This window comes from Peromyscus leucopus, chromosome 1 (genome assembly GCF_004664715.2).
Source record: "Peromyscus leucopus breed LL Stock chromosome 1, UCI_PerLeu_2.1, whole genome shotgun sequence".
NCBI lineage: Eukaryota > Metazoa > Chordata > Mammalia > Rodentia > Cricetidae > Peromyscus > Peromyscus leucopus.
Genome location: NC_051063.1, coordinates 82293515 through 82318328, shown reverse-complemented (window position 1 = coordinate 82318328; position 24814 = coordinate 82293515). Strand labels below are relative to the sequence as shown.

The following is a 24814-nucleotide window of genomic DNA, read 5'->3' as shown; positions in this document are numbered from 1 at the left end:
AGGACGATAATGATGATGGTGGCGATGATGATGATGGTGATGATGATGATGGCGATGACAATAGCCACAACAGTAGCTAATATCTATGGTAAACTTAGCCAGTTTGGTTGTCACATCTAATCCCAGTGACTCTCTGAGTAATCATTCTTCATCCCCACTTCATTTTGAAGACAATAAAGTACCGTGGGTCAAAGGGAAGCATTATAAAACAGTAAGCAGGTTAGACGTAGATTAGTGAGTTGGAGAGCACTCCCCGAGGAGCTGATATTTAGTCTGAAATTCAGAGGATCACAGAAGGACCTTCCCTTAAAAGACAGCCCTGGGGGGATCCACTGGGGAAGAGGTAGGAGAGATGAAGAGGAGCCACGGAAGCCGGACCAGGCCTCCCAGGGAGGCTGACTTCCGTTCGGTCAGAATGTTTCAGTGTTAGCGGTGTCTGTAAGAGAGGAGGAGGCCCTGGCTGGGGCAGTTTACACTAAGTTTGGAGACCATGATTCGAAGATGTCCTTGAAAGGAAGCTTGGATCAGCGTGAGGACAGAACAGGTGTCTTCCCGTTGGTTCAGGTTCTTTGATCATTTGTAAGCAATGTGAGTGGACCGTAGTTGCCTAAAGGAATGACGAGCAACCAGGGGAGGGCTGGGGCTGCACAGCTCCGGGGAGGTGGGCGACAGGAATGGACTCATGGCCTTTTGCATGGTGCTGTTAGTGGGATGAATCAGCTCCAGCTGTTTCCACCTCTGTGTCTCTCAGCCCCAAATCAAATCTCAGAGAAAGAGCATGATTCACTAAATGTTGGGATGTTGGGTTGTGTGCAAGGGGAGAGCTGGGTATGTAGATGGACACCCTTACAAGAACTGCATACAATGGGAGAAGGGTGATTTCCCAAAGGGAAAATCATCATTCTGGTTAACAGAGGAAGGAGTGCATGCTGGTTAGGCAAAACCAGCAGAAGCCCTCCGTGGTCTCTGTGGCCTGGTCACTGGTTCAGTTTTATTTTTTATTTTTTTCTTGATGGTATTTACTTGGCAATATTGACCTAGCCACCCCCTTGCACACAGGGCTGCTGTTTCACCTGCAAACCAATAAAGCTTTCTCCATCTGCTTTTAGAAAGGGGTTGGGATTTTGTGGATTTATCTCCTGGCTCTGAACCTTCTAACTCGGGAGACAAAACTTGATGGATGTGACTCATTTTCTTGTCAAGAAAGGGCATGGCCTTGGGGCTCTGTGCCTTTTCTTTCACCGATGAGGGCAGGGTGTGGATGGCAGTAGAGGGTGGGAGTGCCAGTCCAACAGGGACTTGTTGAAAAGAAGCCTCAATAGCAGGCACTCCGGGGTACGGAGCACCTGTCCCTTCGCCAGTCCCCTGACACTGCCTCTCACCCAAGCAAACTCCTGTATGCAGGTGTCTTCAGCGAGGGATGTGACAGACAGAAGAATTATGGGAAGGATAGGACACTGTATCTCAGGCTCCTCATCATGGGCTGAACCAAATGCTGGTAACAACCATTTCCTCAGTAGCAATGCTGACTCATGGGAACACAAAGTACTGAGGAGACAGGGGCCTCTCCTGTTTGCCCTCCAGTGTCTCACCTTTGGTTGATAGAGTCCTGTGCATGCATGTATGCGCGCACGCACACACACACACACACACACACACACACACACACACACACACAGAGAGAGAGAGAGAGAGAGGGAGAGGGAGAGAAAGAGAGAGAGAGAGAACTCAACAACTTGTTTTAGAACAAAAGGACCTTATTGGCCTATAACACAAGTGTAGCTCTTCATATCTGATTGGATCTAGGTGATCATATGTGGTTAGCAGATACCCCCGACCCCTAATTGTCTCTTTGTGGGCTTCATTAGAAAATATTTTTACGTGTGTGTGTGTGTGTGTGTGTGTGTGTGTGTGTAGATGTGTGTGCAAAAGTACATGTGTGCATGTATGTGATGTGTATATAGAGGTCAGAGGTCAACATCAGGTGTTTTCTTCAGTCACTCTCCAGTTTAATTTTTTAAAAATAGGTTTATTTTGTCTGTGTGAGCATTTTGCCTTCATGTATGTATGTGCACTGTGTGTGTGGCCATGAAGATCAGAAGAGGGCATCGGATCCCCTGGAACTGGAGTTACAGATGATTGTGAGCTGCCATGTGGGTGCTGGGAACTGAACCCAGGACCTCTGCAAGAGCAACAAGTGCTCTTAACCTCTGAGTCATCTCTCTGGGCCTTCTCCAATTTATTTTTTGAGACAGGGTCCTCACTGAGCCCAGAGTTCTCTGCTTTAGCTGGATCAGCTGGCTGGCAAGCAAACCTCAGGCATCTCTGTCTCTGCTTTCCTAGTGCTGGGATTACAGGTGCACACCACCACACCCAGCATTTTTACATGGGTCCTGAGGCTTGAACTCAGGTCCTCATAGTTGCATGACAAGTAGTTTACTGGTTGAGCTACTTTCTCAGCTCTGAAATGGTACGTGCATGCGTGTGTGTGTGTGTGTGTGTGTGTGTGTGTGTGTGTGTGTGTTAGTTTGATAATAAAAATGAGAGATAAGTATAATCTTCCTTACCAGCTGAGCATCTTGACTAGGAAATACTCAATAATTCTAGGAAAAGTTCTGGCTGATTCTCAGAGGCTTAAGTGGCTTGTTCATCCCTGAATCTACATTGTGACCTAGGTCCTACATCCATTCTTGGACCCAGAGGATGAAGACAGTCTTTGATAAAACACACACACACACACACACACACACACACACACACACACACGAACTGTGGGTCAGGGAGGAGTGATTCATCAGGAAAGAGTGGAGGACGGATGCTGGCCAGACAGAAATGAGATGTTCACCATACTTTGATTTGATTTTTCATAATCTGAGAGTGAAGGCATGTTGCTGATCCTCTCAGGTTGTTGCATCCTATGCTGATGCCCTGTCCCTATGCTGATGCCCTGTCCCCGTCTTCAAGCATGAGCAAGAAAGAGAGGACACAGGTCAAGAACAGCCTCCAAGTGTTCCCCTGTTCCTCTCCAGGGCTTGGCTTCTCAAGAGTTCTTAAAAGCAGAGAGCAGAGTTGAGAAAAGTTTTCTTTTGTTCTGGTATTCTGGACTCTTTCTTTCTTCTCTCTTTCCTTCCTTCCTTCCTTCCTTCCTTCCTTCCTTCCTTCCTTCCTCCCTTCCTTCCTTCCTTCCTTCCTTCCTTTACTTACTTTTGGACTCTTTTCTTCTGGGCCTTACTGAGGCTCATTCTTTGTTTTGTTTTTGTTTGTTTGTTTGTTTTTGAGCAGGGTTTCTCTGTGTAACAGCCCTGGCTGTCCTGGAACTCACTCTGTAGACCAGGCTGGTCTCAAATTCACTGAGATCCGCCTGCTTCTGGGATTAAAGGCTCCATTTTATAGACTTGGTAGCACCATAAAGAAAAACATTCCTTTCTTACAGTCATTGACAACCTCAGGGTGACTGCCCCTGCTTCTGGCTTCCCTCCTTAGTGCTTGGCTTTGATAAACAATTTGCTTTCTCTTCTTCCTTTCTTACCAAGGAAGTACTCCTTGACCTTTCAGGAAATCTTTCTGTGACTGGGTAACCAAAAGGTAGGATGGGGGAAGGTGCAGCTGTGGAGAGAGAGTGAGGCTGTTGTCTGCACAGTGGAGAGGAACAGGCCCTCGGATGCGCTCACTTGAGAAAAAGCAGGTGGTGCAGGCACGAGCTGAGGCGTGATGCTCAGCTCCCCAAGTGCCTTTGAATCACTCAGGGAGCTTCCTCAGTGTACCAACACCTGCCCTCACCTCCTAACCAATTCCACTAAATCAGTATCATTGGGACCGAGCAGTTTTATCAACAGCTCCCCAGGTGATTCAAGTGTGAAGCCATGCTGAAAACCAGGCAATGATTTCCTACAGGTAAAATGTCAGGAATACAGATACAAAAGAAAGAGGAAATGCAAATATGTCTTAGACCACACACACTTAACCTGGGTATAACTGAGAATTGATTTCAGGTATGTCCTTGAATCCCCCAAATATGCAGGTAGGACTCATTTGCAAAATGGCTTGGTGTTGGCTTGTAATGTACCCTCACCCTCCCAAATATGTTAGCGATCTCTAGATTACTTCTAATACCTAATGCAATGGAAATCCTATGCAGGTAGTTGTTGTAGTACATTACTTAGAGAAGAACGGTAGGAAACAAGTTTATACAAGTTCAGGATGAATGCAGGTTTTTCCTCCCAAATATTTTTGATAGTTGGCTGATGGAATTGTCAGATATAGAACCCTTGCATATGGAGGGTGGATTGTACACATATAGACCTACATATGGACTCACATATGCAGAGGATGTTTCCACAAGTTCTAGGGTTTATCTAAGGATTGTATAAGGAGCTGGAAAGAACAGTTTCCTCCGGAAATGGCACAAAACAAGTGATTCTGAATTGGCAGTGTTTGAATTTTTAAACCACAAGTGTGGTGCACTCTTTTCAAAGAAACACTACTAACTGCATACGGAGAACCTGCCAGACAGGGCTCTGAAAGACCTCTGAACTTACATGGCTTGTCGGTGTGAGGGCAGCCTCCTGCCCCCACAGATGCACACACGGCATCCAATCGCCCACAGCCTCAGCTGCATCCTCTTGACTCAGCTAGGATGCTTGGTTTCTGAGTGTGAAGGTAACCAAATGACTCATTCATCATCCATCCATTCATTCATACTTTTTAAACTTAAGAACTGATGCAATCCAGATACTCCTCTTACAGCCACGTCTGACGTAGATGGTCTTCTTTCTGTCCTTTGCTTGGGCTATGTTAGCTCCAGCAACATATATGCCTTTGGTGGAGTGGAGATGCTTGAGGCAGCCCTAAGCAGTTAAGGCCGAGTCTGTAACTGGCAACATGTAAATACGTTAGAATGGCTTTCATAAAGCTCAGCAAAATCCTCTCTGGCATCTGCATTCACAAACCCAGAGCCACCCTTCTCTGCAGCCAAGTGTCCTTTGGAAAGACCTATATCCTTCAGTTCAGCCCAGTCTGGCAATGTCCCAGGCTGACTTCATTTAGCCGGGAGATCTGGCCTTTGCAAACATCTGAGCTTGCAACTCCTGCATCAAGTTAGTAAGATGAGCAAACCATCCCTCTCCTCCCTGGGATAGCGAGTGAATTGTCTTTGGACAATGTGTTGTTTCTGTTCCAGTCTGGCCTGTAGTCTGCTGCTTAAAGGGCAGGCTCTTCTGCCTTCTATTTCATCTGTAGACTGCATGTGGTAGGCTGTCAGTGCTGATATGTTGAGGGAACAAATACACATAACAAGGAATACATATAATCTGTAACAACACGGTAGTCATTGTCAGGATGCAAGGCAACAGAGTGAGAGTAGGAAAGAGTTAAGCTGGACAGGAGTTACACTATGGATGGGAGCCTGGCTAAATACTTGTACTTTATTCTTGGCTGGTTCCATCCACTAAGACTTGGACAGTAACAGCTGCACTTTGCATCTGTATTAGCCCAAATACAAGAGCTTCTAACCACACGAGCTGTTAAGCACTAGGAACGTAGCTAGCAAGAGTGATGAACAGAGTTTCAATTTTTATTTAATTCCCTTAGGTTTGTATATCCTCCCTATGGTTAGTTGCTGCCATGTTGGATGATACAGATTTTGACAGTAGGCATCCAGTGGATGGTCAGAGCAGGAAAGTGATACCAAGGCTGGGTCATCAGAGGGTGAGTTTTCTACAAGTACATAGGCTGCGTGGAGTGGGAGGAAGTGTGTGGGAATGTTACCGACAATACTTGACTTTTATTAGGTAGTGACTGTGTCCACACACTGAGTCAAGATGAACTCAGTGAATCCTCGTAACAACCCTGTTTTAAAACGTGTAATTATTGTCCATATTTCACACACCAGGCTATTGAGAAAGAGTAATGTCAACGAGCATCTTCAAGGTCACAAAGCTGATAAGTTGTGGTACTTACTTGGTCCAGGCAGTCTGACTACAGAGCTTGTACTCTGAACCACGCCCCCACCCCCATTCTGGAAGAAAGTAAATGAGTCTCTCTTCCATTCTGTCCCCTGCTGCTGCACATTCTCACATGACATCTCTTCAGATGTCTTGACAATTACGTGACATTGCAGTCCTATCTCCTCTACGGTTATGGAAACTGGCTCACAGAGATGAGATATCAAGGCAGGCTGATGAACCTCTGGGGAGCCCAGCCAAGCTTTATTACAAAAGCTCCATCTCTGAGTTACTGAGGGCAGCTGAGGTGGAGCCAGTGCGGAATGGGCAAGAGGAGCTGGTGTAAAAGATGTTTCCAAGGAAGGATCAGTGGGATTCAGCCAGCAACTGAATGGCTGGGGGGGTGGGGGGGATGGGATGGTGGTGGTGGGGTGGGTGGTGAGGAAAGTGGGGGAGGGGAAAGTGGGGGAGGGTTTCTTCTGGAACAGAGAGATGAATGGCAAGCACAAAGAAGCCTGCATCATACCAGTGGGGCCTGTGGGCCCTAGAGAGAGGCAGAACAAGTTTCCAACACAAGTGTCACCAACCACTAGCTGAGTGACCTCAGGCAAATGACCTGTGACTATCAGCCTCCCTGGGGATAGAATGAAGATCCTACTCTCAGGGCTGCCATGGGGCCCAGGTTCAGATTATGTCATAGATTTCACAAACTCAGATTTCACGGACAGCTTTGTGAAAATCAGGCTCTCTCTCTCTCTCTCTCTCTCTCTCTCTCTCTCTCTCTCTCTCTCCTCTCTCAGACAGACATACATCTTGCTATGTGGCCCAGCTTGGCCTCAAACTCAACATCCTCCTGTTCCAGGCACTGGGATATTTACCCTCATATCTGGCTCTTAAGTCCTTCTTAATGCCAGTGAGGCCAGGCACTAGGTGAATATGGATCAGACTGTTCCATCTAAGTCCTGGAGATGGAGGAACATTACTTCATCTTAGACTCCAAGGTTCATCTTTAATCTAGGAGGAAAGGGCAATCCTTCCCAGACAAAATCAAGATCCTCAGGTGGAGCAAAACCTGTGTGCTGACAGCTGCAAGCCAGATGCCCCTTTCCACTAAGCTCCTGGAACACGTGTTCTTGTTTGAGCTTCTTAATGGTATTATATGAGCAGGTATGATTATCACTTCCATTTTGGAAAGGGGAATTGAGGCTCAGAGAGGTACAAAAAGCATATTTATAACCTTCAGCTTATAGGCAGCCAATTGGAGGCTCAAGCTGAGATCCACCTGGTTCCTGAGATGTGGGCCATATTCTATTCCCTGCCAATGGTAACCTCCCTGCTTGAGGACTGGCAGACTTGGGACATCCTGAGAGAGGTGAGAGCCTAGGAAAGTATCAGGGTCTCTCTTCACTAGCCGCAGCTAACTGCAACTATTGTTGGAATTTCTACCTCACCTTGATAGGAATTTTACAGCAAGGATGGACATCCACGGATGCTAATTTTATACCACTAACCCAGTGAGAATTGGGTGGAAGAGGAAGGTCAAGGTCAAAACAAAAAATATAACTGGAACCCCCTGTACCCACCTGTTCAAAGTATAATGAATGTATTGTGGTGGTTAAAACTGAACATTTGGGAGGGGAGCAGATTGCAGTCTCGACAGTTACCCCATGGAGGTCTCTTGGAAGCATCTCTGCTTTAGCCGACTGGTGCTTATAGCATCAATCATGTGTTTTTGATCCTTAGCTAGTGTATTAGTTTCCTAAAGCCACTGTAACAAATTCAAAGACATACAGGCACCTAAAATGGCATGAAGTTAGTGTCGTACAGCTCTGGAGACCGAAAGTCTAAAAATGGATCTGTTAGGACTAAAGTCAAGGTGTCAGCTGGCTGCTTTCCTCCTGGGAGACTGGAGGGGACATTCTGTTCCTTGCCTTTTCCAACTGCCGTGGACCACCCACATTCCTCGATCATGTTCCTTCTAGCAAGAACATGACACCAACCTCTGCTTCCACCATCATAGCTCATCCTCAGACTGGCCCTTGCGCCTCCCTCTTAGAAGGACTCTTGTGGTTCCGTTGAGTCCACTTCAGTAAGTCAGCGTCGTTCCCCTTTGCGGGGTCCTTAGCTTAATCACATCTGCAAAGGCCATTTTTCCCGGTAAGGCAACATTCACGGTTCCGAGGGCCTTTCATGTACAAGGGAGGTGTGGAATGGATGGAGCTTGAGACTCTTTCTCACTCCTCACTGAGGGTGAGTTGCAAGACGCCTTACACAGGCCACTTTCTACACCCCGCGGGCCCCCCCCCCCCCCCCCCCCCCGCCAGGCATCCCTATCCCTCACCTGGACCAGAGGCATTCGTGTTTGGGACCTCACCAGTAATCTACACAGGTCTCTAGACTGGGTTCCGAGGGTGCCAGGCTGCAGGCTTTCCCATCCCTGAGAGCAAGGAGTAATTAAACACACCATGAAGCATGTAGGGAGTCTTGGCTTCCTCCAGCTACCTGTGTGGAAGTGGGACCTGGCACATTCAGCAGCTCTGTATGTAAATACCTCCTCTTTAAGAAAAGCAAGTCGGCCCCTGAATTTGCCAAACAGAAATGAGGGGGTGTTTATTTGTATCACAAAGGGATTTAGTTTGTTTCTTAAAATAGGCAGCCCTAGTTAGTCCTCTTTAAAAGCGCGTTTTAGTTAATGGGGAATTTGATTTGCACAATTTTGCGGAAACAAAACCACTTAAAGGAGTTACCTGCACCACAGCTCTTCAGCTCCCAAAATCTGTCTCCAGCTGCTGGGGAGAGTGACTGGCCCATTGAAGTCCCTCCTCCTCCTCTGCATAGGGCTGGATTCTATATTTTTGTGCTAATTGGAGACCTTACCGTGGTGGAATGTGGAAGAACCATTCAGGAGCCACCTCTACCATGATGTAGTTACACTTTCTTCTCTTCCCGAGGCTCATTCTTTTGTTCCTTCATGCACCAGACATTTATTTCCTGACTATCGGTTATGTGTGACTACTAGGAACTGTGGCAGACACTAGGAAAGTCCAGGATGATGTGCTGTTGATTCCTGGTGCCCTGACAGAACAGACAAGGATGAAGAAGTTCTTGACTTACGCTTTGGAGGTTTTGAAGAAAGGTCTAGAATAGGAATTCTCAACCTGTGGGTTGTGACCCCCCTGGGGTCAAGCAACCCTTTCACAGGGGTCATTTAAGACCATCAGAAAACACAGAGATTTACATTACATTTCATAATGGTAGCAAAATTACAGTTATGAAGTAGCAACAAAAATAACGTTATGGTTGTGGTCACCACAACATGAGGAACTGTATTCAAGGGTCATGGCACTAGGAAGGTTGAGAACTACTGCTCTAGAATAAAATGACTGCTTTAAAATGGGGGAAGAAACTTTCCTAATTCATTCTGGGTCAAGGAAGAAATTCAGGCCATAATGATAGACCGTTTAGAAACTTAATAATGACACTAAATGTAAAACATAAATACAGCCAAAACTGTACTTAAGAGTTTGAGCCTGAAAAATCTTTCAATTTTTAATGAAGAAGAATGGGGAAAAAATTCACCGAATCGTCCATTCAAGCAGCTTTGGGAGGCGTGCATGGGAGCTGGTGTCTGGTGGTTATTTGAGGTATCGATGGCATAGTTTTGAGGGTGAACAACACCACCATGATATGGGAACTGCTTTTCTCACTGTCATATTTCAGAGAGGAGACAGAAGCGCAGGGAGACCAGATAATGTACCTGAATACTCTAGTTTCAAATTGCAGAGGCACCCCCCAGAACCTAGCAACAGGGGTCCAGAATTCCTGTGCCTAACTAGTAAGTAGCACAGATACACCATCATCAGGAAAGCAGAGGCAGTGTTGGAGAAAATCCTGGCAGAACAGACCACCAAACCCATGACATTTTCTGATGGCAGGACACTAACAGAAAACACTCAGCCTGGTAGTACAGGCCTATAACCCCAGCCACTTGGGACATTAAGGCAGGAAGGCCTGACCAGGCAACTTAGTGAAAACCTGTCTCAAAATAGAAAAGGGTTAGGGAGATGGTTCAGTTGGTAAACTGTTGCTGCATCAGCATGAGGACTTGAGTTCAGATCACCAGCACCCATGTGAAAGCCAGGCACAGTGGCTGACATCTGTCACCCCAGCACCTGGGTGCAGAGACAGGTGGATCCCTGGAGTGTGGTAGCCTCTAGTCTAGCAGAATCAGTGAGCTAGTAGGTTCAGTGAGAGACTCTGTCTTAAAAATTACTGACTGACCAACTAACTAACTAAGGTGGAGAGCTACTGAGAAAGATATTCAACACTGACTGCTCTCCACAAGTCTGTTTGCATATGCACAACACACACACACACACACATACACACACACACACACACACACACACACACACACACACACACACACACACGAACACATAAAACAGATAGATAGATACATAGTTCAATGTACAGTAGTTTTCTAGCATGCAAGTGGCCCTGTGTTCCACCCCTGGCACCAAAAAGAAATACATTAAAAATATAAAATAATGGACAACAAAGGTTAGTCTGTGGGGAAAATATAAGAGTCCCCATAACAATATGACTTGAGGAGAGACTGATAGGATCAATGTCACACCAGAGTCAGATGCTACACTGTAAACACATGGGCAATTTCCAAGAAAAACACAAACTCAAAGTCATTCCGAGGAGTCATGAAAAGCATCTTTGGTGGTTGTGAGGAACTCCTAGAAGGAGAAAGGGAGAGAAAGGTGATGCTGGCTGGAAAGGATAGCTATCAGCACTTTATTTCCTGGTGTACCGAAAGTTCTAGATGCAGAAATATGATAAAGAGGGGGAAGGGGCATATATGTGAGAAAGGAGAAAGGAAGAATAACACAGCTTTCTAGTTAGGATTCTGAAGGCAACTAAAACCCCAAACCAATGATTATGAGTTTTAAAAAGGCTCCCAAATCTGCACACTGGGATTGCATTACTCTTCTACATGTAAACAGCAAACAGTTGGAAGACACAATGAAAGATGCACATTAAAACCGGATCCCTCAGATGGTCCACTGTAAGAACTGTGTAGGGACAATATGGAGAAAATTAGAGGCTCTCTGGGAGATATGAAACAAGACTTCTCTTTAACAAGGAAGCAATCAATTCCCAGAAGAGTGACTTGCTTTTGTAAAAGTGTCAATTATCTTGAATTTTAATTTTAAAAATGTAAGGTCAGTTCTATGAAAGTCCCAATTATTTTGTTTTATTTTATTTTTGGAGGATAGGGATTAACTTACTGTGGTTCCAATACAATTCCCCTTGGTATTTTAAAAACCTTGATAAACTGCTTCTGAAGTTCACTTGGAAGAATAAACCCGCAGCAGTAGCTAGGGAAACACTGAAAATGAGGATAACGAGGACGGGCCCACGGTGCTGGGCACATGTCATAAAGCTGCTGTAATTACCCCCGCCCCCTCCATTGCCATACTTCATGTCAGATCAGTGGACAAAGCCGAAGGCCTGAGGAAAAGCTCAGCATATATAATTATTGAACACTTAATAAACTTGCCTTTGGCAATCCATGCAGAAGGACAGAGTTATTCAATCCAGGCTGCTGGGACAACTGGGTACCTATGGTGGGGTTAGATTCCCAATGCCCACTGGATTTCAAAAAAAATTACAGATGGATTAAAGAGCTTAAAGTCGAAATGGCACCAAATGCATGTTTTTAAACATCTTCACATGCATGATTTGGGGAATGGAGAGAGTCCCCAATTGACTGTTTGTCCAAGAAAACTCAGAATACTTTCTTTACACTTTTCCTTACACTGCTTGGAAAGCTGTACATGGCATTTTTGATCTTATTTTATCCTTCATTGTTCATTTTTGTTATTGTTAATATTCGCAGTGTTTGGGCCTTACACATGCTAGGCTATTGAGAGGCACCCCCAATCTTAATTCTTAAACAAATGTATTGTTGTGCTGTGTGTGTGTGTGTGCGCGCGCGCGCGCGCGCGCGCGCGCGCGGCACAGCATTTGTGTGCAGGTCAGAGGACAGAATTCAGGACTTAGTTCTCTCCTACTGTGGGTTGCTGGGAGTAAGCTGAAATCGTCAGGCCCACCAAGCAGGTGCTCGTATCCACCCAGCGTCTTGCCAGCCATCCCCATCTTAATTGTTCACACGCTTAAATTAGCCGTACATGCAGCCATCAGCATTTCGCACACTCTCCTGAGGAACAGAGGCTGCGGCGCATTCGGCGCGGCCATTCCTCTCATCCTGGTGTTTTGTAACTTAGCCTCTCTCTGTTGGTTTCTGTCTCCATCCTAAAATTTTATTTTATGGAAGAATCAAGCATATATAAAAGAAGCCAGATTGCCATTAAATCCTCGTAATGTCTACCAGGAAGGTTTAATGATGAGTCATAATGATCAAGTTTCTTTCTTTCTTATTTTCTTTTTTTTTCAATCTATCGCCCCCCTGAGCACACCGGATTACTTTGAGTTGAATTATTTTATCCATAAAGCTTTTAAGATGCAGTTTTCAAAGACAGATGCCGTTAAAATAACCGCCATGCCACTACCATACCAAAGGTATTTGTTCTCTAATATCAATAAGAATAATTGCCTAGTATCATAAAATCCAAGTGAATAGATCTGTTTTCCTGATTGTCTCAGTGGATTTTTAATATTGCTGTCTTATTCAAATTAGGATTCAAATGACATATGCATAATGCCTTTAGTCAAGATGTTTCTTATATTTCTTTGGATGTAAGTTTCTCTTATTTTCTCTCTTTTTCTTTCCTTGTTTCTTACGTGTTGGAGACTCCATATTGGTTTTTTTGTGCAGCTGCCCATGTTCTGGGGACTTGAAAGAGGAGGTAGTGACTCCTTCCCGGCAACATCATCTAACACATTCCTGGCGTTTGTACTGTCTGTGAATTTGTAGTCGAACCTTTAAGACTATCCCTGGACAAATGTTCACAGACACTGCACTGCACCTGCTGCTGATGGGCTGCATAATCACAGCTCTCGGAGTAGCTAGAACTTTTCTGCTCTGTTTGTTGACTACGTGCTTTACAAAAGCTCTGAGTTGGTCCCTAACGGGGTCCATCCTGTAGGAGCCCAGGAGTCTAGAGGATATAAAAGATTTGAGAAACAAAACTGAAAACTGTCCATTTTATGATGTATATACTCACCACCCCTTCCTCAAACCCCTGGAGCCCCAAGACAGCGAAGCCGTACCACAGATGCATCGAACTCTCATGGTTTCAAATGTACGATTATTTGTTTCTGGTTAAAAACTACAAGCAGCATGGCCACCTCACTGTCCTCCCTCCTCTTCTTTCTCTCCTCTTTCTCCCACCTCCCCTCTGCTTTCTGTCACCCTCGGGTCCCTCCTCCTCCTCCCCTCCCCCTCCTCCTCCTCGTTCCTCTCAGCCTCTCCCTCTCCTCTTCCCCTTCCTCTTGCCCTCCCTTTTATCTTCCTCCTTCCTCCCCAGGCTGCCCCCTCCTCCTCTTCATCCCAGAGTTTCCCACTTGCTAGGCATTCCACTGAGCTCCACCCCCAGCCTGGAGCCTGTTTCTTCTCCGCCCACACTGACTTGACATTGATCTGGTGAGAGGAACGCGCCTCTGCCATTCTTGCTCACTGTTCCTCCACACACGCTTCCTGTTCTAATCATCCCTCCAGGTAGGAGTCTAACGCTGAAAGACACATGTTTCTGATGTATTATGGACCTAAATATCAGCCAACTGCTTCATCTGGTACTTGATCTAAAAAAAACAGCACCCTATTTCCAAACCAATAAAGGACCAGGCACTCGAAATGATCTTTAAGGGGCTGTAACTTTGGGGTATATGTGATTCTTAGCACACTAGTTATGTTAATTTTTAATGTGTATGCAAGTGTGTGTGGTGTGTATGTGTGTGTATGTGTGCTCACATGTGTGTGAGTGCAAGTGGGGGCAGTAGAGGTGAGTGCATGCATGCATGCATACATGCATTTGTGGTGTGTGTGTGTGTGTGTGTGTGTGTGTGTGTGCATTGTGGAGGCCCAAAGTTGGCATATGATGTGTTCCTCAACTGCTCTCTACTTTCTTTATTGAGGCAGGGCTTCTCTCAACTTGGAACTAGCCAGTTCTAGCTAGTCCAGCTGGATAGTGACAATGAGGATGCCCATCTCGGCCTCCTGAGGGCTGCTAGGATTACAGGGAGCCACTGCATGCCCAGTGGGGTCTGGGGATCAGGCACCACTCTTCACAACTGTGCACCAAGTCCTTTACTCACCAAGCTGTCCCCTAAGCCCCTACTTAACTTAGACATCCAATGCCTGCACGGGATGTCCCATCAGTGTACCCAACAGAGGACATGAGGTAGAAGCTGATGTTATTTTTGCATGATGTCTTCACATGGAGCAAACTAATGGCTTCTTCTCCCTCTCCTCCGGTTTCTCTCCCTCCCTCCCCCCCCCCCCACTCCCGTCCTCTCTTTTGCAGTCTGCTGCTTTGTTGTGCACAAGCGCTGCCATGAATTCGTCACATTCTCCTGCCCCGGTGCGGACAAGGGCCCAGCCTCTGACGTGAGTACCCAGTAGCAGCCAACCCTTCCTGGTGTGCAGTCACTTTAATAGGTTTGCTCTCAGTCGAGGCAAGTGGAGAGGGAGTGTTGCTGGGCAGGGAAATGGGTAGGTCTCCACTGTGATCCTGGCTAGTGACTACCTGGACACGGGGGCCTGGAGATCGATGGGCATTACTTACTCACTAGTGCTCCCATAAGGAGGCAGCTTTTCGATACATTTTCTAGTCCTTTGTTGGGAGGTCTTACTATCGGGGTCCACGCATCAGAAGAATGGGGATTGATCCTGCGACTACTCATCCCAAAGTATTAGCTGGGTGCAGTAGAACACACTATAACCCCACCCCCAGAAAGCTGAGGGTTGTGAGTGACAGGTCAGCCTGGGCTACACTGTGGCATCCTGTTTCAAAAAAGCAAAAACAAACAAGTAACCAAGGTGTGACTGTTGCTAGCGGGGCAGGAGATGCTTGTAGGTGATGAGTATTTTTTTTCATTTAATCACTATATGTTTCAGTATGAATTGAGAAAACCTATTTAGTGATAGTTTCATACTTCTGGTATGGATATAAAAATTTACATCTAAGAAAAATTATTTAGGTTAAATAAAGACAAAGCGACTTAAAGACAATATTATGTCACTGACAAGCTGAGTGATGTGAGGGTAGACCTGAGAGTTTCGGTGTAAGCTTGTCTGAAGCCTGGGGTATTTGTTGGTTCTCTACACAACAGGCATTCTTAGCCCTGACTTTCTTCCTTCCTTCTCCCAGAGGCCACCACTATGCTAGATGGTGAAAATGCCTGATACTTGTTTTTTTTTTTTAGGCTGTCTGGTTGCTGATAAATGAACACACACAACCTGAGGGGCATGGGGAAGGGCTTCTAGGGAAAAATCCTTTCTTGTAAGAGAAATATATCCCTCATCTCTTCTTTTGCTCTCTAGGACATTGTGTGTGTGTGTGTGTGTGTGTGTGTGTGTGTGTGTGTGTGTGTGTGTGTGTAATGCTTAGAGTTGTGGCAGGCTTTGGGGGCTAATAAAAGAGATATTTTGAGCATGGTGCCTCCGAAGGGCTAAAGAAACCTGCTTCCTTGATGATGCTAAAGGAGGGAATCACTCTGAGTCTCCTTACCCTGCAGCCTGACAGGTGAGGTAAGAAGTTTGTTGTTTGTGGCATGCAGCCCAGATGCCCTAATTGATAGGGCTTTGTACTGTGCAGTCTTGCACTGCCCAGGAGCCAGCTAGCTCTTGTACTTTATTTCTGCTTTGTTTATCCTGGAATTTTTCTAATTTGTCTTTGTCTCCCACACCAGCTTTGTTTCCCACTTAGAATTGATGGCTGACTCTGCTGGTTGTGGTGGTGTACATATTTAGTCCAGCACTCAGGAGGCAGAGGCAGGCAGATCTGCATTTGAGGCCAGCCTGGTGTGCACAGCAAATTCCAGGTCAGTCAGGGTTACACAGAGAAACCTTGTCTTGGAAAACAAAACAAAACAAAAAATAATTGGTGGCTGACCTCAGCTTGCCCCAAATAAAGAGGGGCAGCCTTCTGTCACTGAATTTCTTTGACCTCTGCTACTCTTCGGCCAGTGGTCATCCACTTAGCATTTTGCTGCAGTTCAGGAGTGGGGTGTAGTGAGGGTTCAGATGATGTCTGTTGCCATAACAACAAGACCAGTCCAGTCTAGAGTTTGTGTTGCTGATACTTGGCTTGGGAAATGTGATGCTTGAGGTTGAGAACTCCAAGGAATGGGAACCTTCCAAAGTTCTTCCAGGTCTGAGACAGAACATTCATTTATATGAGATTATATGAAAGGGAAAGCTTTTGGCTTCTGATATCGAAACACCCAAGGGTAGACCTGGCATCATAAGTCAAGCTGTTTCGGTGAAATTCTTGGGAGCCTCCTTCTTCATGTCTTGGATCACAGCATTCCTGTGTTTGATTCATTTTTAGGAAGATTTTCCTCCTATGAGAACATAATGGCTGTGGTTCTTTTCCAGCAACTCCAGCAACCATAGATCACAGTGGCCAGAAGGATGGGCTATGTATGCCGATAGGCAAGCTCTGTTCATGTGCTGTGATGGTCTGAATGTTTTGTCTTTCTTCAAGTTCATGTTGACATTCTAACCCCCAAATGATGGTATTAGAAGCAAGACTTTTAGGAAGTGATCTGGTCAAGAATGGGGGCGGGGGGAGCCTTCCTGAATGGATGGCATCCACACCTTTAGAAAAAGGACCCGAGAAACGTCTCATCCCCTCCACAATATGAGGTACACCAAGCGTCTTAGTTAGGGTTCCAGTTGCTGTGAAGAGACACCATGTCCACAGCAACTCTTAGAAAGGAAAAACATATAATTGAGGTGCCTTCCATTTTCAGAGGTTCAGTCCATTATCATCATGGTGGGACATGGTGGTGTGCAGGCAGACACGGTGCTGGAGAAGGAGCTGAGTGTCCTACATCTTGACCTGCAGGCAACAGGAAGAGAACTGAGCATGGGGCATGGCTTGAGCATATGGGACCTCAAAGTCCATCTCCACAGTGACACATTTCCTCCAACAAGGCCACACCTCCTCATGGTGGCACTCCCTTTGGGGCCATTTTCTTTCAAACCACCACACCAAGGCAAGAGCAAAGTAAACAGAAATGGGCTCTCACCAGACACCTGGTCTGCCATTCCCTTGATCTTGAACCTCTTGGCTTCTAAAACCATGGGAAATAGTTTTGTGATTTAAAAGTCACCTATTTTGGTTTGGTAGCCCTAACAGACTCAAACAGGAAGTTTTGTGCCAAGAATGTTTGTAGACAAATAAAAATTCAGGGGTGAGTTTTCCAAAGTGACTTTAGGGTTTCTGAAATTGAGGCAAGGTTCCCCAGATGGCTGTAAGGATCCTCAAAATTAGCACTGGATTTTGCTGTTCCCCTGATGGCCAAGATCCTGGCATCAAGTGGTGGCAGTTAGAGTGGTACCATTCACAATTACTCCTGGTGACCCATCTGGAGACATGTGGGTTCCTCTCTCCAAGATGCTGTCCTCAGATGGCCTGGACACTTTGGCTCTTCTGGGAGAAATTCTTCCACCAGACAAACACTAATGGCTCTACTTTTAGCTTCTTATGCCTCTGACAGGAGTAATGGAACTTGCTGGGTAAAGAATGGGGTCTCTCCTAATGTGGTGGGGAAAGGAAACCTGTGCCTGGAACACAGGGCTTCTCTCCGACACCACCATGACTTGTGGTTAAGGTCTATAGAAAACTCTAGTAACCCAACCCAGGCAGGATTACATGGCCCAGGCCCTTTAAGGATGGAGGTTTAGATCACTCTGTCAGGCAAAGAACCACCACCAACTGAGGTGCTTGATTGACAGCAGAAGGAACATAGAGTGAGTAGAGGAGAGTTACAAGCAAGTTACAGGCACCTATAACTTTGCAACCAGTTGTAGAAATGAAGACTGTAGCTCTCATGTGTATTTTGTTATGAATAAATTTGTGGATGTATGCACCTGTATTAAACAAGTATCTGATTTCTTTCTCCTCTTAGTCTTTTGTCATGTAAGATTAGATGTGTTGACTTCATGTCGGTACTTAAGTTGTTCATTTTACATTTTAGTATTTAAGTACAGAGTGTCAAGAGAAGAGTCATCAGCACTCAGCGACCTTACCTCATTCCCGAGGGAAGAGAGTAGTGTGCTTGTGGTTAATTCAGATCTAATGGTATCGTCAAGTGGAATTATGACTTCGTTGTTTTTTATTCTGAAATAAAGTATAATCCAAAGAGGCAGATACCAAGTTCAGAAAGGATGGACTTACAATGGTTGATTTTTCAAGTAGCAGCTTGCCTGGGTTAAGAGATGCTCCAAAAGCTGGTAAAAACAATTTCTAGGTGGGTCTTTGAGGGGGTTTCCAGAGAGCTTAGTGTTCAAATCAGTAGACTGAGTAAGAAGCATTGCCCTCATCTGTACAGGTGGATAGCATTGTCTGTTGAAGACCCAGGCAGAAGAAAAGGCAGGCAAAAGGTGAATTCACTCTCTGTTTGAACTAGGGCATCTACATTTTTTCTGCCCCTCAATAGCAATGCTCTCAGGTCTGAGGTCTTCAGGATGGTCCAGGATGAATACCATGACTCTTCTGCTTCTCTTGCCTTTGGACTTGGCTTTGGTGGAAATGTACTACTGAGCCTCTTAATTCTCCTGTTTGCAGATGGCAGACATGAGATTTCTCAGCCTCCATCATCATGTGAGCTGATTCACATAACCAATCTATATATCTATAGCTACATCTTTCCTCTGGGCTCTGTTTCCCTAATACATGTACTTATTCCCAGAGATGAGAGTTTGTATGCTAATTCCATGGTTAAAGAATGGGGATAGAGCTGGGTGGTGGTGGTGGTGGTGGTGGTGCACGCCTTTAATCCCAGGACTCAGGAGGCAGAACCAGGCCGATCTCTGTGAGTTCGAGGCCAGCCTGGTCTACAGAGAGAGAGATCTAGGACAGGCACCAGAACTACACAGAGAAACACTGTCTCAAAAAACAAAAAAACAACAAACAAACAAACAAAAAAGAGTGCAGATAGATGGCCTCTTAGAGGCACCCTAGAAAATCAGTATTGTTCACGGGTTTAAACTACAGACTATAGATTCAGTCCTCTTAGACATAAACCTGTGTAACCTTGGGATAGTTATTTTAAACCTTTTAAATTTTTCAGCTGAAAAATGGATAAAAGGATAGCCCCTGCCTTACAGCATTGTTATGAATGTCAAATGTTTGATTATCTATGAAAACTCCTAATGCAGTGTTTGGTACAGGCATTATATAGATGATGATGATGATGATGATGGTGATGATGATGGTGATGGTGATGGTGATGATGATGGCAATAATGATGATGATGACTATGACTACTTCAGTGCATGTGGGTGGGTAGCAAGAACAGACCAAGCAAGTCCAGAGAATGAACAGGCTTTCTGTTGACCATCTGGCAGTCTTTCCTAGGAGTGTGAAGGCTTCATAGGTAGCGTAAAGAGCAACCCTTCTCTGTATGAATGGGGGAATGCAGCCATTCCCTGCTTTAGGCATGGGGACAGCAGACAGTGCCCCCCATAGTCCCCATGCATAGGATTTGGCAGCCTTCTTGCGATGACTGTCTCTCTCTGGATGCTATTCCAAGAAGGTCTGTTGGCAGCAAGAATGATGAATTGGTCCAGACTCCTGAACCGGCTTGACTCGGTTCATTGACCTTTTTTTCTGCCTGTGGTTGGAGACATGATTAAAGACCAGGGCACACCTGCTTGTCCACCTGGACAGGCTGTCTTTGGTGCTTCTGGCACTCTGCAGATCTAGAAGGGTGCCCTCCCCTCCTGTGTGACCTTGAAGGACCAAGTGTGCAGCTTATGAAGCAGAAATGCATGCTTTTGTCTAGGGAAAAGACTGTTCAAGGCTCCTTTCTGTGTTCTTTGCTATTCCAAGCACCACCTGAGCTGGGGTATAGTCTGGTCATCATTACAGCTTTATACTTGTGTGCCATTGCTCTATAGATGGAGTCATGCTGTGATATACTGAGCCAACCTCTGTCCTAATGAACCTAGTTACTGATGCAACCATTCAATGGCTTTCTCAGCACTCACCGTTGGAAGGCCTCAGAACACGGCAGAGTTTATCAATGACGTCTACTCTTCCTTAGGCCTCTTTCTTCTTCTTTTCCTAACATTACAGATTTTCAAAATTCATTTTTATTTTAATTCTTATACAAGATTTATTATTTATTTATTTTTGGTTTTTCAAGAGAGGGTTTCTCTGTGTAGCCCTGGCTATCTTAGAACTCGCTCTGTAGACCAGGCTGGCCTTATACTCACGGAGATCTAACTGCCTCTGCCTCCCAAGTGCTGGGATTGGCTTGATCATAGTCTTTCCCCTCCCCAAGTTCCTCCCAGATCCTTCTTACCTCCCTACCCAACGCAACTTCATGTTTTCTCTCTCTCAAAAAGGAAAATCAAAACAAACAGACAAGCTGAAAACAACAACAAACCAATAAGACAAAAACAATAACAGAACAAAATTTTGTCTCCTCCTTCTTAGTCTCATCCGATTGAAAACTGTCATTCTCTCTGAGACATCTTAGAGTCAGTTTCTGGAGCTTCCATAGCAGGTTACAAAGCACCAGAACAAGAAAGGGAGGAAATATCTTCGAGGGATGAGAATGGCCGAGTCAAGTGAGCTATTGGCCCTGGGGTCCTTATCTGTGCTTGTGAGTGTGTGGTGGATTGGCTGGAGGCTCGATGCTGGAGGATGAGCCCACTCATATGTCTGACAGTGACTCGATTGCTGCCACATGACTTATTTACCACCCAAGTGCCTTGGTTCTCCTTTGTGCAGCCTCATCCTTGATTCTCTGTCTAGTTTTGGTTTGTTCATATGGGAGTTTCAGGGTTCCATGAACACCAAGAACATTTAAAGCCTGTTTGTTGTGATTGCTAGTGTCCCACTAAACAAAGGTCATCTTGTGCTCAAGTCCAGACTCAAAAAACAGACTTAACTGTATCATTAATCTGCTGCATATCCTCTATACTCAGAGGCCCGTTATGGAATAGAACTCTGAAGGCCATCACACTGGAATTTTTAGAAGATCTGCAGATTTTGTTGTGATTCAAAGAGGCATAGATGACTTCACTGAAAGAATGCCCCCCACTCATTCCCTGTACCAGGTCCCCAGCTGATTTAGGACTTGCTAGCTGTAAATAAGTCATGGGGCAGTCTGTTGATTATGTTAGTGGTAGCTAACAGCATATTCATGGGAGTCAGACATGTCTGAATTTGGTGCCTGGCTCTACCCAGATTCTCACTGTGTAAATTTGGGCACATCATTTTACTTTCCTGTGCCTTAGTTTCTTTATATAAAATAGGACAGTACCAACCATATGAGCTATAGGGATACTTTTTAAATGTATTGAAAATGGAAAATGGAAATGGGAAAGGGCTAGCAAAGACAAATGGGTTAACAGCAGAAGCATCACAAAGCCCTTGCTTGAAAGTGCTTCACACCGCATGTGGTGAGCCTTTGATATGGTAGCTTAGGGTCTTTCTATTGGTCTATCTCCTTCCCTACTCTGAGTATATGGAGAATCCTCCACAGTCCCTGGTCCAGAGCATACCAGCATGATATAATTGCCTTTCTATTTCCATCTTCATTATTTTATATAAAAGCTCAAATTCTGTGATGCAATGCTGGGAATTCAGTCTTTGCAGCCAGGAAGCACTGGTGTCAGGTTCCTACTCTGCCACTTACTGCTCCTGTGACCTTGTTAAAATAATTCAAATTTCTGTAGCCTTTAGTTCATATCTTTAAAATAGGGAGGATAATACCTAAATCCTAGCGGGTAGGTATCATGAGTATTCAATGAGAAAACTGCCTGGACCACACCTGAGATAGTATCTGGCCCAGAGCAGCACTCAATAAATGGTTTAAAAATTATTATTAATATCTAGAGGTGCCTCTACTGCTCCGGAATGAATGCAGGCCACCCTCTGACCTGCCAAAGAATAATGACTAATAAAAATAGCACTAAGTATTGAACGGGGGCCCTGGGCCAGGCAGTTCAGAAGTGGAAACACACTCCCTAGGTGGTGTGTCAATATTTTATAGTCTTAGAAGTAGTTTGTGATTTGAAAATGGTGAAACCTGACCCTTTTGCCCTAAGAATGACAATTCTAGGAATTCTCACTAAGGGGTTATTTAAGGATAGGTGCATTTATTTAGCTAGAATGACATTCATCCCATCAGTATTTATAGCGATTGAAATTTGGAAGTGACTCAAGTAACTACTGATGAATGCTTATGTAAGAGAAATCTATCTCATCCTCATAATGGAATCCTGGGCAGCAATTATGTATCAGTGTCTGGGGTGACAGAGCTGGTGTAGATCTTAGCTGATCCAGTTCTTATACAAGTACATAGGCCTTTCAGAATGAATCGAAATGCTTGCTTGAAGTTTGTACATTATTATATGTAAATTATATTTTAATAAGAGCCATGCTGACTAAATGTTGGTGTAGGAATACTGTCATTATTTATCTCTTTTTAAAAAAGCAGATAGTTAACTTTAGAAGTGTGTCAGGCATCAAAAGCATGAAAGTATTATATTTTTATAGTATTTAAAATATCATTTATAAGCTGGGCGTGGTGGTACATGCCTTTAACCCCAGCACTCAGGAGGCAGAGGCAGGTGAATCTCTGTGAGTTTGAGCCCAGTCTGGTCTACAAAACAAGTTCCAAGACAGCTGGGCTATTACACAGAGAAACCCTGTCTCAAAAAAAAAAAAAAAAAAACAAAAAAAAAACAAAAACAAAAACAAAAAAACCTTAAATATCCATAGATCTATAGATAGGAAACAGTATCTTAGATAGGCACTATTTAATATTAGACATGTAATATTTAATATGTACTATGAAGTATTCTATGCATATAAAAACCAGAGGCCACATTTCCTAAACCTATGTTGGTGGCTCACTGAATTAAGCAGAGTGGCACATGCCCATGATCTCTCATCACTCAGGAAACTGAGGCAGGAGGATGGCAAGCTCAAGCCAACATGGGTTACATAGTGAGACCCCCATCTCAAAAAATACCTGCCTACTTTCTTTTCCCAGTTTCTGTATGTAGAACTCTGAAGGTCATTGGTGCTATTTCACCTCTAGTATACACTCAGGTTCCCAGTTCAATTCAGTGAAGACTGAGCACCAGTGGAGGCTTGGGTGTAACAGAAGGACTGTGAAAAGGCTTCCAGACGCTCCTGAGAGCCTCTGTCATCCGGGAGCCTGCTTAGTTCCCACAAATGAGCATCTTCTGGTGTTTCTGATAATATTCTGATCATCCATATAGGTGTCATGACCTCAACTCACATGTGGACCAAGAAAGGGAGAGGAAGTCTTGACTTCGCTATGCTTGATCCCATTGATTATAGTTTGAGTGGCAATAGGAAAAACGGAAAAGGCTTACCACATCCTCTGTGATAATGTCCAGTGTCCTCAGCTCAAGAAAGCAACCTAAAAGCTGCTCTCCTCTGAAAGCCTGCACTGCTAGGCTTTACATAACACCATGGGGGTGGGGGGCATCTGTAGCTCACTTCTAGGAAGGAAGCAACAGCTAGTGCTGAGACATGACCATGGCACCATCATCACATCAGAACAGCCCTGTGACTTTCTCAATAGGGGCCACACATGTTCCACAGTACAGTGTCTTCTTCCCCTTCTCTCCCTCCTCTCTCATTTATCTATTATTTATTGACATCAGAAAGTACACCATCTTGCTAAAATCACATCCTATTTATATAACACTGCAGCTATGGCTTCATATTCACAGCCAAAATACTCAGTAACCACGTCCACGTTGTGCGTTGCCGAATGCCAAAAAGATGCCTCAGAGGGGTGTGTGGTGGAGGTGTCTGGAGGATTGTCCTATCTAGGTCAAATACCCAAAAGGCTGCCATATATACAAGCTTTTTAGTAACTCTCAAGGGCAGAAATTCAATCTGAGGACCAGCTGTGTAGGATAAAGAGAAAACTCAAACTAGTGAACTGGTTTCTGTGTAAAGATTATCAACCCCCATCCCGGTGGAGTGGCTGACTATGGGGCATGCTCTACAGACTGGATTCATGGAAGTTACACATTTCTACTTGAGGGTCCCTAAGAAGTCCCACTCTGAGGACAGAGGCAACAGAGGGAATCTGAGGTTAAGTCACCCTTCTCCCCGGAAAGAACCAATTAACTGGCCCACAGCTTAATCTCTATGTCATCTAGCTGTTGTCTCATGGCTTTCTGTAAATTATAAGAAAGTTATAGACATGGTGGAGAGAAATTAGATTCTTTCCCTTCACAATTTGACCAAGTTCTATGACTCCATTTTCCTTTGTAGATTTCTGTTTCTTAATTTCTTTTGGAATCTAGGGAAACTGAGGTGGGGGGCTCTGGCCCTAAACTTAGTCCTCAGTTCTGTCACTAGTTAGTGATGTTGGGTTGCGTCCAGTCGAAACTGCCTTTAATTATCTGAAGTGAGAAGAGTTCATTGGCCAGGAGCTTAGTGTTGAAAGAAAACATGAGCAGCCACGCCAGCTCCATCTGAGCCTGACTCTTGAGTCATTTGGTCCCTAAATTCAAACTCCACAGGGAGTGAGACTGTTTAGTCAAGATGGCACTCTCTAAACAATCAGGACTGAGCTTTGAAGGTGCTCCCTCTAAGACAAGCAGCTGAGAGGGTTTCCAAAGGGGATGGAGGGCCTGCTGTGGAAAAACAGAAGCAAGATGTCGA

At 44.9% G+C, this 24814-nt stretch overlaps 1 protein-coding gene across 2 annotated transcripts in view; it reads left to right on the top strand.

The window, feature by feature from the left end:
* Prkcb (protein kinase C beta) overlaps positions 1-24814 on the top strand; it is a 333907-nt gene that overhangs the window by 124286 nt on the left and 184807 nt on the right. For both annotated transcript variants that reach the window (XM_028867864.1, XM_028867863.2), the window contains exon 3: positions 14441-14523. In XM_028867864.1, the coding sequence (XP_028723697.1) occupies positions 14441-14523 (83 nt within the window). The remainder of the gene's footprint in view (positions 1-14440; positions 14524-24814) is intronic.